At 39.1% G+C, this 17,919-nt stretch overlaps 1 protein-coding gene across 4 annotated transcripts in view; it reads right to left on the bottom strand.

The window, feature by feature from the left end:
• The window catches only part of BTF3L4 (basic transcription factor 3 like 4), a 30,957-nt gene that overhangs the window by 12,150 nt on the left and 888 nt on the right, over nucleotides 1–17,919 (bottom strand). Inside the window, exons 1-3 of one of the 4 annotated variants that reach the window (XM_060089793.1) lie at nucleotides 16,702–16,781; nucleotides 13,413–13,479; nucleotides 9,540–9,653 (exon numbers count right to left, since the gene is read on the bottom strand). In XM_060089793.1, coding sequence (XP_059945776.1) covers nucleotides 9,540–9,653; nucleotides 13,413–13,466 — 168 coding nt within the window. In that variant the 5' untranslated portion in view covers nucleotides 13,467–13,479; nucleotides 16,702–16,781. Of the gene's footprint in view, nucleotides 1–9,539; nucleotides 9,654–13,412; nucleotides 13,480–16,438; nucleotides 16,677–16,701; nucleotides 16,782–17,919 lie in introns of those variants that run through there. The other 3 variants (XM_060089795.1, XM_060089794.1, XM_060089796.1) reach the window with 3 other exon arrangements.

Genomic DNA, 17,919 nt, shown 5'->3' with positions numbered 1-17,919 from the left:
GAGCCTGTGCTCCGCAACGGGAGAGGCCACAACAGTGAGAGGCCCGCATACCGCAAAAAGAAAAAAAAAAAAAGAAAAGAAAATTACAAAATGGAAAAGCTTGCTGGTAAAGGCAAACATACAGTAAAGCATGATATCATCCACACACAAAGCTAGTAGGGAGTTTAAAAGACAAAAGTAGTAAAATCATCTGTATATACAATAAGCAGTTAAGGGATACACAAAAAGTTAGATATAAAATATAATACCAAAAACAGCAATCATGAGGGTAGGAGAATACAAATGCAGGGCATCTAAAATGCATTTGAAATTAAGAGATGAGCAACTTAAAACAAGCATGCATATACAGATTGTTATACAAAAAGCTCATGGTAACCATAAAACAAAAATCTATAAAAGATATACACATAAAAAAGAAAAAGGAATCCAAACATAACACTAAAGATAGCCATCAAATCACAAGAGAAGAGAACAAAAGAAGGGGAAGAAAAGACCTGCAAAAACAAATCCAAAACAATGAACAAAATGGCAATAGGAACACACATATTGATAATTACCTTAAATGTAAATGGACTGAATGCTCCAACCAAAAGACACAGACTGGCTGAATGAATACAAAAACAGGACCCATATATATGCTGCCTACAAGAGACTCCCTTCAGATCAAGAGACCCATACAGACTGAAAGTGAGGTACTCCACACCAATGAAAATCAAAAGAAAGCTGAAGTAGCAATACTTATGTCAGACAAAATAGACTCTAAAATAAAGACTGTTACAAGAGACAAGAAAGACACTACATAACAATCAAAGGATCAATCCAAGAAGATATAACAATTGTAAATATATATGTACCCAACATAAGAGCACCTCAATATACAAGGCAAATGTTAACAGACATAAAAGAGAAACCGACAGTAACACAATAATAGTAGGGGACTTTAACACCCCACTTACATCAATGGACAGACCATCCAGACAGAAAGTCAATAAGGAAACACAGGCCTTAAGTGACACATTAGACCAGATGGACTTAATTGATATTTATAGAGCATTCCATCTGAAAGCAGCAGAATACACATTCTTTTCAAGTGTACATGGAACATTCTCCAGGACAGATCACATGCTGGGCTACAAAGCAAGCCTCGGTAAATTTAAGAAAACTGAAATCATATCAAGCATCTTTTCCAACCACAACAGTATGAGGTTAGAAATCAACTACAAGGAAAAAAACTGCAAAAGACACAAACACATGGCGGCTAAACAATATGCTACTAAACAATCAATGGATCCCTGAAGAAAGCAAAGAGGAAATCAAAAAATACCTTGATAATGTGAAAATGAAAACATGACAATCCAAAACCTATGGGATGCAGCAAAAGCAGTTCTAAGAGGGAAGTTCATAGAGATACAAGCTTACCTCAGGAAACAAGAAAAATCTCAAATAAATGACCTAACATTACACTTAAAGCAACTAGAGAAAGAAGAACAAACAAAACCCAAAGGCAGCAGAAGGAAAGAAATCATCAAGATCTAAGCAGAAATAAATGAAACAGAGACTAAGAAAACAATAAAAAGATCAATAAAACTAAAAGCTGGTTCTTTGAAAAGGTAAACAAAATTGATAAACCTTTAGCCAGACTCAGCAAGAAAAAAAGGAAGAGGGCTCACATCAATAAAATCAGAAATGAAAAAGGAGAAGTTACAACCAATACCACAGAAATACAAAGGGCCATAAGAGGCAACAAGCAACTATATGCCAATAAAATGGACAACCTAGAAGAAATGGACAAATTCTTAGAAAGGTACAATCTCCCAAGACTGAACCAGGAAGAAATAAACAATATGAAGGGACCAATTACCAGTACTGAAATTGAATCAGTAATTTAAAAACTCCCAGTAAACAGAAGTCCAGGACCAGATGGCTTCACAGGTGAATTCTATCAAACATTTAGAGAAGAGTTAAAACATATCCTTCTGAAACTATTCCAAAAATCTGCATAGGAAGGAAAACTTCTGAACTCATTCTATGAGGCCATCATCACCCTGATACCAAAACCAGACAAAGACACCACAAAAAAAGGAAATTACAGGCGAATATTGCTATGATAAACCTAGATGCAAAAATCGTCAACAAAATACTAGCACCTGAATCAACAATACATTAAAAGGATCATACACCATGATCAAGTAGGATTTATCCCAGGGATGAAAGGATTTTTCAGTATCCACAAATCAATCAGTGTGATACACCACATTAACAAATTGAAGAGTAAAAAGCATATGATCATTTCAATAGATGCCGAAAAAGCTTCTGATAAAATTCAACATCCATTTATGATGAAAACTCTCCAGAATGTGGGCATAGAGGGGACTTACCACAACAAAATAAAGGCCACATATGACAAACCCACAGCTAACATCATACTCAATGGAGAAAAGCTGAAAGCATTTCCTCTAAGATCAGGAACAAGACAGGGATGCCCACTATCACCATTTTTATTCAGCATAGTTTTGGAAGTCCTAGCCACAGCAATCAGAGAAGAAAAAGAAATAAAAAGAATCCAAATTGGAAAAGAAGTAGTAAAACTGTCACTGTTTTTAGATGACATGATACTATACACAGAAAATCCTAAACATGCCTCCAAAAAATTACTAGAGCTCATCAATGAATTTGGTAAAGTTGCAGAATACAAAATTAATGCACAGAAATCTGCTGCATTTCTATATACTAACAACAAAATAGCAGAAAGAGAAATTAAGGAAACAATCCCACTTACCTTTGTAACAAAAAGAATAAACTACCTAGGAATAGAGACCTCCCTAGGGAGGCAAAAGACCTGTACTCCGAAAATTATTAAGACGCTGATGAAAGAAATTGAAGACGACAAAAAACAGATAGAAAGACATACCATGTTCTTGGATTGGAAGAATCATAATTGTTAAAATGACCATACCACCCAAGGCAATCTACAGATTCAATGCAATCTCTATCAAATTACCAACTGCATTTTTCATGGAACTGGAACAAAAAATTTTTAAATTTGTATGGAAACACAAAAGATCCTGAAAAGCCAAAACGATCTTGGCAAAGAAGAATGGAGCTGGAGGAATCATGCTCCTTGATTTCAGACTATATTACAAAGCTAGAGCAATAAAACAGTATGATACTGGCATGAAAACAGACACATAGATCACTGGAACAGAACAGAAAGCCCAGAAATAAACATACGCATTTATGGTCAATTAATCTATGACAAAGGAGGCAAGACACAACGGAGAAAAGACAGTCTCTTCAATAACTCATGCACAGAAAACTGGACAGCTACATGTAAAAGAATGAAATAAAAACATTCTCTAACAGCATATATAAAAATAAACTCAAGGGCTTCCATGGTGGCGCAGTGGTTGAGAGTCCGCCTGCCGATGCAGGGGACACGGGTTCGTGCCCCGATCCCGGAAGATCCCACATGCCGCGGAGCGGCTGGGCCCGCGAGCCATGGCCGCGGAGCCTGTGTGTCCAGAGCCTGTGCTCCGCAACGGGAGAGGCCACAGCAGTGAGAGGCCCGCGTACAGCAAAAAAAAAAACCAAAACAAAACAAAAAAAAAAAAAAAAAAAAAAAAAAACTCAAAATGGATTAAAGACCTAAACGTAAGACCAAATACTATAAAACTCTTAGAGGAAAACATAGGCAGAACACTCCTTGTATTTTTTTTTTATTTTTTTATTTTTTGGCCATGCCACGTGGCTTGTGGGATCTTAGTTCCCTGACCAGGGACTGATACTGTGCCTCTCAGTGGAAGCACATAGTCCTAACCACTGGACTGCCAGGCAAGTCCCATATATACTTCAATTTTTAAAAATCATTAAAAAAAAAAAAAAGAAGATCTGGGACTTCCCTGGTGGTGCAGTGTTTAAGAATCCACCTGCCAATGCAGGGGACATGGGTTCGATTCCTGGTCTGGGAAGATCCCACAAGCTGCAGAGCAACTAAGCCTGTGTGCCACAACTACTAAGCCTGTGCTCTAGATCCTGCAAGCCATAACTACCGAAGCCCATGCACCTGGAGCCCGCGCTGTGCAACAAGAGAAGCCACCGTAGTGAGAAGCCCACGCACCGCAATGAAGAGACCCTGCTCGTTGCAACTAGAGAAAGCCCACGTGCAGCAACGAAGACCCAACACAGCCAAAAATTTTTTAAAAAGCTCTGCACATAGGGGAAAAAAAGGGCAAATTTTATGTTATGTTTATTTTACTACACACAAAAAAAACAGGAAAAAAAAAACATAAAAGGGGCTTCCCTGGTGGCGCAGTGGTTGAGAGTCCGCCTGCTGACGCAGGGGACACGGGTTCGTGCCCCGGTCTGGGAAGATCCCACATGTCGCGGAGTGGCTGGGCCCGTGAGCCATGGCCACTGAGCCTGCATGTCCGGAGCCTGTGCTCCGCAACGGGAGAGGCCACAACAGTGAGAGGCCCACGTACCACAAAAAACAAAAAAAAAACACAAAAAACCAAACAAAAAACCCCCACAAAAAACCAAAAAAGCAGGATATTTAAAGAATGTAAGACTGATGTGTAATAATAAGTTGAATGGTACAGTGTTTCTCTTTTACTCTCCTGTACTCAGAGCTGTACACCCATTGACACCTGAGGCTCTAGCTGGAGGAAGAAGGAACCGCAGTAAGGGTCAACAAATAACTTTAGGTTCTCCTTCTGTATAACTGGTTCAAGAAAAATAAGAGCCAAGAAGAGGAAAATATAAATAGTAAAACTTATGTGTACAATTACAAAATTTAAATTCCCAGCCCTAAGCTTTCTCCTGAGTGCCAGCTCTCTATGGCTAACTTCTTGCAAAACAATTCCACCTAGAATAATCAGTATCGCTTAAACTTAACAGGCCCCAAACAAACTCATCATGGGAGTCAGCATGCTATAGACTATAAATGATGAATAAACACAGTTCCTACTGTCAAGACTCTTACAATCTACTGCAAACAGACTACTTGGTTAATAAGTAATCATACCCTACAATATGAAGCTGTAATAATAAACACATTATAGCAGAGCAATTTAAGCTAAGGGCAGTGGAAGTACAGATAAAGTGTTGATGAATTATGCCTGGAAAGATAGGGAAGGTTTCATGCAGACAGAATCATACCTTAGTTAAGATAGAAGCTGTCCTCTGAATATAATAGTAAAACTCTGTGAAACAACTAGACCATCTGAACCAGAGAAGCAGATTTTTGGTGACATTTCTTTTTTTTTTTTTTTTTTTTTTTCTTTTTGCGGTATGTGGGCCTCTCACTGTTGTGGCCTCTCCCGTTGCGGAGCACAGGCTCCGGACGCGCAGGCCCAGCGGCCATGGCTCACGGGCCTAGCCGCTCCGTGGCATATGGGATCCTCCCAGACCGGGGCACGAACCCGTATCCCCTGCATCGGCAGGCGGACTCTTAACCACTGCGCCACCAGGGAGGCCCTTTGGTGACATTTCTTACTAAATACATCTGATGAAATCAATTATCTCTGGGAAATGAAACAGATCCTACTTTTGATAGATGCATGTTATCATCAGGAGAAGAAAGGTGACAACACGGTCACTACAGTCAACTAGATTACCAAGTAAGAGGCACATCCAAATATCTTCAAATGTCATAGAACATAAAACGTTTTCAGAAATTTAGTTCTGGATTATACTCTCAGAGTTCACATAGGAATCTCTTCCTAAAACCTGGTATTTACTTGGTTTTTTTGTATGAAACAGTCTCTGACACTCCCCTGCCCCTTTTTGACAGCTTTGGATTTCTGTCTTTGGTAACAGGTAAAAGAATTCTACCAATGATTGAATTTATTACCCCAAATTAACAAACTAGGGAATACATAAAAGACCAGAGAAGCCTCTCAATTCAAACAGTCCTTTAGTTTTTAAGTATTTGAAGAGGACATAAATTAAGCTTTAGGAGGGGAAAAAAATTACTGATACTGACAGCCTAGAAAGTAAGATTAAAATTTTACTTGGCCAAAGTGCATTCAATAAGTTTTTGAAACCCAACTCTGATCTCTCTGTTCCAACCCACCAAACCAAGTACTCTCTATTGGTTTGATGTTTTGAAGGTCAAAGTACAGAAAACATAGTAATATTATTTTTGCTTTACAACAATGGTAATGGTACCTTCTCTTTTCAAATGTTTTTATCTGCTTTCCTAAAACTGCCAAAAACCAAAAAGATAGTATCTTCCAGAGTTCAGCACTTTGAAAAGAGCTGAAAACATCCCAAGTTAAAAATAACGAAACTGTAAAATAATTGTTTCTTCTATTCTAAGACGTATATATTTTTTCATATCTTAATGTATCTGAAAACTGCCCACATTTTCATGTATACATTTAATGTACTAGTTCCTTTTTTCCTCCAAGAAGCTGTTTTTAAACCAAGCGTGTGTCATAATTTTCTTTAAAAAAAATGAAAAAAATTCTGCTTTAATTATAGTAACACAAAACATAATGTTCGAGGCAAGCCAGATTATACAGTACACTAGATATGCCTAAACAAAATTATTTTAGATCTGCAAAGTGTTATATAAAGTACAAATATCTTGGTTCTCAAAAAATCAATTTTAGAAAGAGGGAAAGGAAGAAAGCAAACCTTCCCATTTTAGTTTCAAACATTCAGAATGTTACAGCTGTTACCTTACAGTGTTAATTTTCTTTATGCATATTTTCTCTATACAACTAGTCTGTGAAGGTTGGAAGACATCACACACACACACACACACACACACACACACACACGGGGGTGGGAGTGCAACAGGAGCATGTACATGCCTATTATATACCATTAATTTTCTGTGTGACTTTTTGGAGATATGTGTCCCCAAACAGAACTGCACTGGCAATACCAACAAAAAAGAATTAATAATATAGTTTAATACATGCTATAATAAAATTAAATACAGGGCATTATGGAGGCACATAGGAAAGGCGTCTAACCCTTCTTTGCATAAATGTGTATGTGTGCTACCAGGAAGGCTTCTGGGAGGAAATAACACCTACATTAATACCTGAAAAAGGAGAAAAGGCAATGTCCTTGGAAATACTGATGGGGATTTCTTTTATCTATAATGTTAAGTAATGAATTGTACATGGCAGGTACTCAATAATACAGGATATAAGGCAGGTACTGTCCCTTTCTTTGGGGGGAGTTTGGAAGAATAGAGAGGAAGGAGGGGCAGGAGGAGAGGAAAAGGCCAATAGTGGGTATAGGAAAGTATAACTAAAAAGACCAAAGCAGGATAAATCAATGAATACAATGAACTCTGGTTTTGACATACTTACTTCAAATCTGGAATTCAGCACTTACTAGCTATGTGATCTTGGGCAGATACCTGACTCTCTAAGTCTCAGCTTTCTTATCTGTAACCAGTAACAACCAACCATGAGACACTGTGAAGCTGAAATGGATAATACATATTTGTTTATCTGTCTAGCTGTCTAATTAGTTTCCGTACTAGATTTTAAGCTCTAAACGACAGAGCCTATGAATAATATCTTATGAATCACTGCCTAGTAAAATACTTGGCATACAGCAGATGTTCACTACCATTAAAAACTTATTATGATAATTTGGATGACAAATAAACCATGACTTCAGCACACCATTATAACTAGTCTGATTATATTCTGAAGAGATCAAAGACTGATAACTGACTGGCTTTTTATTTCACTATAAAACACTAAAAGTTTTATTAATTATAAGAACCATAAAGTCTTCCAAATTTGAACAAACCAAACATTTAGACAAGCATGCCTCTGGAAATACTATGCAGTTAAAATCTATACTTCAAGGAGGTGTAAATATAATCTTTTCCTCTCTCTAAAGAAGTGTTTTCAACCAAGGGTGATTTGCCCCCCAGAGAACATGCAATAACGTCTGGAGACATTTTTGGTTGTTGTAACTGGGGATCTAGTGGGTAGAGTCCAGGGATGCTACCAAACATCCTACAATGCATAGGACAGTTCCCACAGTAAAGAATTATCTGGTTCAAAATGTCAACAGTGTTGAGGTGGGGAGGGGTGGGCATGGAGTCAGAGAGCAGAAAGGCAGGCAAAGATATAAGATTGCCTGAACACTTATAAGTTAGGTTTAACATTATCAGAGTTCATGTCCATTATTACAACTTATTCTTTTTTTTTAATCAAGCTGTGATTTTTTTTAAACATCTTTATTGGAGTATAATTGCTTTACAATGTTGTGTTAGTTTCTGCTGTATAGCAAAGTAAATCAGCTATACTATACATATATCCCCATATCCCCTCCCTCTTGAGTCTCCCTCCCTCCCACCCTCCCTATCCCACCCCTCTAGGTGGTCACAAAGCACCAAGCTGATCTCCCTGTGCTATGCAGCTATCAAGCTGTGATTTTTAAAGACAGGCTTAGATTTGCTTTTTCTCAAATATACCCCAGATAGAGAATGATCTCTCTGAAAATTATTTTAGGTCAATGAAAATATATAAAAGCTTTCAATAGCTCAGAAAAAAAAAAGCATTTTAAATGCTTAATTTCAAGACTTGCAAATGAAGTTCTAATATTTATCAGAGTAAGAATGCACAGCCACATCAAGCTGAATGGAAAAAAGATACATGTGGCTTACATTTCCTACTATTTTATCAGTATATTGACTTTGAAAGTACAAAGCAGATTTAAACGATGTGTTCATTCATTCATATATGCATGGTTGAAGGAATATGTAGCACTTTGCCATTTCACTGCCTTTTTTTTGGTACTCTGCTATTTCTTTAATAGTAATCCCCATCACCACATTGTTTCTATGTTTCACAGCACATGTCCATTAATAATCTACTAAAAATTGTGAGGTGGTGCCACACAAAGTAATGACATAATGAAATCTAACTGATGGCAGTGAAAATTTTAACATTGGTTACTATCAGAAATGGAATCATTAGGTAGAAGTAGGTCTAGATGGTAACAAATCACAAACAGTTGATGTTATTATAATTTTTCTTAACTATCTTTTGAAATAACATCAATCTTTGGCTTCAGATTTGAGAAAAGTAGTATTATCAAAATATAATAAAATAATTAAAAAATTTAATGAATAATTTTTGAAAGAGGTCTAACAAGAAATCCAATTCATGTAAAGCTATTGCTAGAGCTTGGCTGAGGTAACGCTTTGAGAGACTGTATGGGAAAAAAGTCCACCCTACTGGAAGAAATCTTTGGGTTTCTTTATTTCTGTATCATTAGAAAAAAATCTTATTTTACATTAAAATTCAAGAGCGGTTCCATAATTTTGACATATATGCAAATACTCTGAGTCTGAAAAGTATAATGAATCCCTTAACTGTCTACTAAAATCATTTTTTTTTGACAATCATCCAATTTATATAATAAGCAAATTCAATAGCTATAGTCCTTCAGAAAGACAATACCAGATTCATCTAAGCTGATATTTTACATTTGAAAGTGTGGATAATTATTTGTGAATGTGCTACTTGTCCACATAACAATTTACAAAGTGATCATACCTCTTCAATACCAGCTATATTATTCACAGCCAGTTTTTTTAGAGAACTCTGAAGTTTTTTGTCATCAGCTGTAGCTGTTCTATGTACCACCTTCTTCTTTCTGCGCGCTGTACCCTGAAAGATAACCAAACAGAAGTGTTAGCATGCCATGCATTTGACAACTGTAATCACTTGTCTTCCTCTACATAATATTCTAACTAATATTCTAACATAATATTCATAATATTCACTCAAGAAACTGCCAACTTTGACTTAATAGTAGGTGGTGCCACACACAGTAATGACATAATGAAATCTAATGAATGATTAGATGATTAATAAGACTGTCAGCCTAACCCAGATTTTTGAAGGTCTGTTTCTAGCCAATTTTTCTTACTCTTTCCAATATCCAGCCTTTATCATTTTAACATTGTGTTTCAAGAAAATATGTTTCTAATAAAAAAATTGTTTCTAATAAAAATTTATAATTTCAAGATAATTTAGTGGGCTTTATATCAACTTTCAAACATTATAAGGAATGCTTTTTTTAACAGTGCCTACCACCCCCTGACAATAAAGTCTAAAGATATTCTGAAACTTTTGGAGATTATGACATAATTAAGAGTCAAAGGGCTTCCCTGGTGGCGCAGTGGTTGAGAGTCCGCCTGCCGATGCAGGGGACACGGGTTTGTGCCCCAGTGTGGGAAGATCCCACATGCCGCGGAGTGGCTGGGCCCATGAGCCATGGCTGCTGAGCCTGTGCGTCCGGAGCCTGTGCTCCGCAACGGGAGAGGCCACAACAGTGAGAGGCCCGTGTACCACACACACAAAAAAATGTCAAATGCCTATTATGTGAGTGTTCTAGAGTCCTAGAACCCAGGAATGAAAAAGATCAAGTTCTTACTTCAAGGAGCACACATTACAGTGTGAAGGAAAAGTCAATAAATATATAAACAAATTAGATCATTTCAAACAGGACAAGGGTATTAAGAAAAAAAAATAACATAGTGACAAGAATATCACATGGGGGTAAAGCACTACTTTATTACAATGTTCAGGGAAGGCCCCTCTGAAGAGGTGACGTATGAGCTGAGACCCATGGGAAGACCTAGGGGAAGAGTGATCCAAGCAGAATGAAACAAGAGTGAACCTTTTATTTCTAGAGAAAGCAGGCCAGTATGGCTAGAGCAGAGTAAACAATGGGAAAGGAGGAGGAAAATGAAATCAGAGAGATCGGTAAGGGCCAGATCATGTGGCCTAGAATCCTATGGGCAGGAGTTGGACTTTATTCCAATTGCAATAGGAAGCCACTGGAAGGTTTTTAAGCATGAAAATGACTAGATCTAATTTATGATTTTAAAAGATGACTGAGGTTGCTGTGGGAAATGAACTATAATGAGATCAATCAGGAAGCTACTGTAGCAGTCCTGATGAGAAATGAGGGTTGTGGCAGTGGAGATGGTGAGAGCTCAGACTGTCAGAAGAACCAACAGGACTTGCTGATGGACTGGATATGGGATATGAGGGAAAAAAGGAATCTAGAATGATGTTTAGAATTTTGACCTGAGCAAATAGGTTGAAAATTATACTATTTACTGAGATAGGAAAAGTTCATTTCTAAATGGATACTTTCAAACTCTAAATACATTTTTTCCATTGAAAAACTATTTAAAACAATGAATTAAATTCCTGAGCCAATTTTAAAAAATGTAACCTAAAGCAGGGCTGAAACACTGCGAAGAGCAGTCTGTATCTTGAGGGCTAAATCTTTCTCAGACCTGGCAGGAGTAAAGAAAAAGGAAAGGAGGTTTCAATCTCTGGGTAGCTCCTGCAGTATTACTCAGGCAATCAGGCTTATAGAGGGCAGGCAGAAGCCTCAGTCTCAGCAACTGTGGTGGGAGTAGAAGAGAGTCCTGTGGGTAGCAGCAGAGGTTGTAATGAAATCCAGTTAAAGGATGAACCAAGAGTGACTCTTTACATAGATGGCCATTTATTTATGATGTGTTCCTGACTCAGGGATAGCTCAATTGCTTGCTGGATACAACTCAAATGATCCTCACGCACCTCAAAGTCAACATGCCTAAAAGCTTATCAGTCCACCAAACTACTCTTCTTATATTTCCTAAGTTTTGTAGCTCTAAAACCAGAAATTTGGAGGTCATCCCAGAATCCTCTCACCCGTTCATTCCCCATATTCTATTGGTCATTAAATTGTGTCATATCCAGTCCCTGAATTTGTGTCCCACATACTACAGCAGTTGCTTCTCGATTGTTCTCCTCTATGCCAAACTTGTTTTATTTCATTTTCCACAATGCTGGCAGCTACCTTTTAAAATGACTGTTATTTCCTTCTTAAGATTCTACAGTAGTTTACTGTTGCTCTTGCCTATAGGATAAAATCCGAATCTCCCTAGTATGGCATACAAAACTATGATCTAACCCTAAATTACCTGGTTGTTTCATTTGTTACCATTCTTTACCCATTATTTACTCTAAACTCTAGCTATAACTAAAGCAAGCTGTTCCATTAAGCACTATGCTATCTCAGCATCCTATGGGCCTTTGCATGTGTGAATATGACAATCCCCCCTTCACCCTACCCACTTATCCTTGCACCTGTTCTTGTTTATTCTTCAAATCTCAGCTCAGTGATGACGTCCTTATCTCTCCTAGGTAGGAGCACCTTGTACCTCATTTTAACGTTTACTATTCTGTAGTGGAATTGTATGTTTCTCTTCTAAGCTGAACTGTGTCAAGAGCAGGAAACCTTGACTTATTTATGTACTGTGTGCTTGGCCCATAGTACATTCTCAATAAACCAGCTGAATGAATGTGCCAACTATCTGGTTTAAAATATATAATAGTGATGTACTGCATCAAGCTCTTACAGGTATATTCTATAGTTCTTGAATATTCCTAGTTTTTGCATTGGTACATTACATTACATTACACTTGCTGCTACAATGTGACTAGTACTTTGGTTATAGGAATGTGTTAATATGACTCCAGAGTCATATAACTGTATCACTATGAAAGAAGGAGAAAGTACTAGTTGTTTCTCCCCTTCCCCCTCTCCTGTCCCCATCCCCAGAAACTGTGGTTATCATCAAAGTAAATGACACAGTGGGGCTGCTACATAGTGTCCTACCTACCCCCTCCCTAGGTCTGAGGTAAATACTACTCATGCTTTTCCTTTTACGAAGATTGTATTCGGCAGATATAAAGGGAGAATATTCTCCTTGAGCCTGAGGCTGGAGCTGAAGGGAATCAAAGATTTTCAGTGTTCAGAACTAGATCTTCCTTAGGCTTCAAAGTACATGGAAAAAGAATGCTTATGTTCATATTCACCGACATAGACAAATCGGTAGGAATTTGGGAGGAAAACCTAGCAATGAACAAACGTACCATCAACTTAAGCATGTCCCATTGTAAACCTAACCGAAGCAGTAGGGGGATCCAGTCAAGATAACCTTAATATCTGGGATGCCCTGAGGGTGAGTCTAACATAATAGCTGTCATTTATTAAGTGTTTAGTCTGTGCCAGACACTGTTTCAGGTGTTTTAGAAATATTACTCTATCTTTAGAAGCATTTTATATAGGATCACTTTTGTTTTGCAGATGCGAAAATGGAAGCTTAACAAGGTTGGTTAACTTTTTCGTATCATATAACCACCAGATGTTAAGAAGACTCAAAGGTGGCTATTTCAATTGCACCATCAGAGAGAGAGATCTTCTAATTACCTATTTTAGATCTAGACAAATTTTCAAATTGGAATGTGGTTTAATCTCGATCGTTTAAAAGATTTTAGATTTTCAATGACCACAAATCCAAAATAATGACACTATCTGGTAATAATACATTCTCCTATCAGTTTTTCTTATGCCACACTCACCTTGCCCCCTATCCGGACCTGAGCCTGAAGTTTGGCTAACTTTTCTTGATTCATGCTGTTGGTAAATCTAGGGGGGGAAAAATAAATTTGTTAAAGTCACTGTTTTATTTACCAAAACAAAATAACTGTTTATACAACAGTACCTTCTGGTTCACTGAACCTGTAATATGCATCACCACCACAATCATATTGTCTATATTCTTAAAAATATTAATAACTTGTCCTAGCTTCATAAGCCAGACAGTAAAAAATCCAAAATTAAATAATACCAAGAGGGAGCTGAACTTACAAACAGAAAATAGAATGGGATTCAAAGTTACCTATTTGAAGATCCCTCCTTAAAAGCATGATTCAGTGCTTTGGCATTCAATAAAACCTAACCAATTATGAAATCTCTGCAAGCCAGTTTTTCCCCCAAAGATTTTTACAGCAGAGAGCTGTTACCAAATTAGCACCTTTAAGTAAACATTTTTCTCTCAAATCACATTTTGTATTTCTTTAAACCATAAAATAGAAGACAAAAAAAAAAAGAAAAAAGAAAAAAAGAGAAAAGAAAAGAAATCTGGACAAAGAAAAAAATACAACAATAGGCTGTGTAGCTGTCAAGATGTGAGGTAGTCACGTCCTCTATTCAAGGTCAGGTGGTATGTTAATAATAGGAAAAGAGAACCAGATTTTCAGACATTCAATGCTTCTGCAGCACTTTCCACGGAGTTCATTCAATACCTTGCACTAATATAATATGTCATACTTGTCAAGATATTCTTGCATATAAGGTAAAATGCCTCCTTGCACAATTTGACAAAAAACCTATCTCTGCTACATTGATGCTAAATTTTGTGGGGAGGAGGGGAAGAGGAGACTCTTAAAAATAAACTTTTAAAGGCTAATCCCGATTTTGAAAACTCTAAGACCATTATAAAGTCATGAATCCTACTCTGGTCAGTCCTTTCCTACTAAGGAAAAAAGTTCTTCAGTTTATAATGGGCCTAACATTCCACACTATGTAAACAAATAAAAGCCAATGTTAAAAGTCTTGTTTTACTTGTTCTTGGATCAACAGATCATTACTGAGATATGAGAAAGGGAATAAAGGATAAGGGTGTTGTCAAAACTTTTTGGCTGATTCTCTAAACTCTTTATAATCATCATTCAGATGAAAAAGCTACCGTTTTCTTCATTTCAGAGATGAAAGAGAATCAAAGATTATATAAGTACTAATCGTTCTGTACTCTGACACTGTACTTAGGCATCAATCTGTATATCTCTCTGCTTTAAGGCCAAAGTCTAGTTCCTAAACAACATTTAGAATTAATGATTTCTCAGTCTTTACTCAGAACTGTATCACAATGCTCAAGCAGCTAAAACACTCTTTCATAGGAGCGAGTGTGATTAGAGTACAATCAGGAGACTTAGGTGTGTGGCAATCTCAATTCTGCCATAGACTTATATCTGCTAATGTAAATCCCAATCTCTACATTCAGTATCTACAGAAAAGGACCAATATTCACTACTCTCAAAGGAATGTGGCCACGAAGGTGTAGTGAACTAACAAAGAGCCTAAGGAATTTTTTACAAAAAAAGGGGGATAAGTGAAAATATTAGAACCAGATACAGGGTAAACCTTTTGGGACTCTTCGGCATTTTGAAGTAACAATCCCCAAGACAAGAGATGGAAGCCAAAATAGAGTCCTGACTTGTTTGAAACAAAGCAAGAACAAAATCAACTCTTTATATCAATGTGTAGACAAGAAAGAACAGAGTCCATTCCAGATAATCAGTATAACAGAAAACTTGTTCCCAAGGAGTCTCTCAGAGAAAAAGCATTTTAGGGCGGTTGGAAGCTCAAGGTTGGTAGGGGAAGAAGAAGAGTGGTCCTTTGTCTACTAGCAGGTTGGGGTGCATGGAATTGAAGTAGGAAATTAGATTGGACTCAGTCTATGAGAGAAGAGATTTCAAGCTCAGAATTTGGAATAGACCTCAAAGATCACCTGCTTTAACTCCCTATTCCTCAACCAACCTTCATTTTATTGTACCCATTATTTCTGTCTTGTACATGCGGCCATCTCAAATACTTGCAAGCAGCAGCAAGGTAGAAATTATAAATAAATAAAAGTTCACCTCCCTCCCAATTTAATAGACTTGGAAATGAGGGCCCAGAAGGGAGAAGTCACTTCCTAGGCCCAAAAGGAAGAACTAACTTCCTAAGGCCATATGATTAGTGAGTTCTTCCTTGGGGATCCTAGGATCTTTTAGCCCTTTCCTCAAGGATTCACGAAAAGATGGAAATAATGAGGTTATAATCAACATTTATTGAGTGCCTAAGTTCCAAGCATTATGGTAGGCACTTTCACATACACCATGTTCACAAAGAGATAAAATAATTTCAATTTTTAATCCTGACTTTTTATTTTGTGGGTTACTCTATCTAATAAGAGAGGCACAGGCTTTGGAATCAGAAGGATCAAGTTTCCACCATTTAGGGCTTCAGAACGGTATTTTACTTCTCTGAACTTTTATCCCTTCCGTATTAGAAAAAGTGTACCACCACATACTTCACAGAATTGTTTTAAGTGAAAGATTAAGGTATCAAGCACAGGGTATGGCCCACAGCAGATACTCAAAAACTGGTAACTATTGTTACCATTCCCTAAGGGACAGATCTGGTAGAGTGAAAGAACGTGGGAACGGAAGTTGAAACCTCCATTCACGAGCTGTGTAACACTGCCCGTCGGTCAATCATCAACTTCCTGACAGCCTACTATGCATCAGGCAGTGTGATGGGGCTATAAAGATAGGCAAGGCAATGTCTCAGAGAGTTAAACAAACACTGCCATTACGAGGTGAAGAGCGCTGCAACGGAATTCGGTCTCCAGAGCTCCGGGGCGGGGGCTGCTAGCCTCAGTTTCCCTATCTGTCCAGTGGGAGGATCAAACGAGATGACAGCAGATAGGCTGTATAAAGCTCACAGCATTATAGTTGTGAATAATGAAGAATAAACAGGACAGAGGCGGGGGACCACCTGCCTCCTGGGACTGGATCTGGGCGGCAACAGCGCAGGCCCGCTCGCCCACAGAAAGCGGTGGTGCTGGGGACCTTCCCTCAGGTGCCGACCCCCAGCTGCGCCGCCGGTAACCGACAGGCCAAGCCAGCCGCCTCCGCCCCCACTCGGCGCGCCACAGCGGAAGTGGCAGCCTCAGCAGTTGGCGGGTGTCGGCAGAAAAGGGCGGGGGGAGACCGTGCGCAGCGGCCTAAGGCCGTGGAGTGGCGGGACCGCCGGGGGTCTCACCTGAAGCAAGGAGGGTCCTCCAACACCAGCACGCGGCAAGAGCAAGATGGCTGCCTCAGTCGAGACAGAGAAAGACGAAGGCGGCCGCGGCGGCGGGAGTCGGTCCCACGTGACACATCCGGCCCCGCCTCTCTCACCAGAGCAACCTATCCCGGGAGCCCATATACGAACTACAAAGCCCAGGCTTCTCTGCGCCTCCCAATAGAAAAGCGGCAGGTGCAGGTGGCCGCGCTGCATCCTGGAGCTTGCAGTCTCCCTGGTGTTCCATTGTGTCCATGCCTGCAGTTTGTAGGGAGCCTAATAAAAGGGCTGTGTGTATTTTTGTTTGGGTGTCTACTTTTGCCGGATGTCTTTCACTAGGAATTAAGTACGCACTGTCGACCTTAACTAGTGCGGACTCACGAGTGTGCAGACTCAACTAGTCTCCACTCAGGAGGAGACACGGGAAATTTTGACCTGTTTGTTATGCATCAGAGAGGAAAACTGAGAAATACTTAACCCACGAATTTTAAAAACAACAAAAACAAATAGATTTAACCAGAAGAAGCTTTACACTTTAAGTGCCTGCAGTAACTTATGTCTTGGTGCCCTGAAGAGCTAGGTCAATTTTGCAATGAGAGGTTCCAAGTTTGGTTTTCTCAGAGCTTGCATCAGTTGCTTGCATCATCCCTGAGTGGAAGAAATTGGGTTAACAAGGAAAAATAAGGTGCAGTGCTTCTTCTCCAGCAGGAAGGGGCATTCTTGCAGGCACGAGACCATGCACCGCAGAACAGACTTGCCAGGTCTCTTTGAGACTCGAGCAGGAACCTAAGAATGAAATCCGGTTGTCTGCCTTTTTTTTATTTGCGAAGGGGGAGGGGGGACCCGAAGCCAATGGGCACCCCGCCCACTGTTGGGTGCTGCTGACTTCACAGATCAATAATTTGCGTAGTGAATATTAAGTGCAGTGGTTTTTTGGAGGAGGGGCTAGCGTGCAGGCGTACGCAAGCAGCAACGGTTCTCCCGAGCCTCCTCCTCCCCGCACCCCCCCCCCCCCATCTCGGCCCATCTTTTCTCTCGGTCCTCGGACTGAAAGTCCGGAACCTGGGGAAGCAACTAGCGCTCAAAAGCAGCCCCCGCAGCCTTCTTCGTGATCTGCACCTTTAAACTCTCACTCCGTCCCAAACCGGACCCCGGAGGCACCACCCACATCCGTCTAACATCACTTCCTTCAGGGTT

This window comes from Mesoplodon densirostris, chromosome 2 (genome assembly GCF_025265405.1).
Source record: "Mesoplodon densirostris isolate mMesDen1 chromosome 2, mMesDen1 primary haplotype, whole genome shotgun sequence".
Taxonomy (NCBI): domain Eukaryota; kingdom Metazoa; phylum Chordata; class Mammalia; order Artiodactyla; family Ziphiidae; genus Mesoplodon; species Mesoplodon densirostris.
This window is presented reverse-complemented; position numbering and strand designations above follow the sequence as displayed.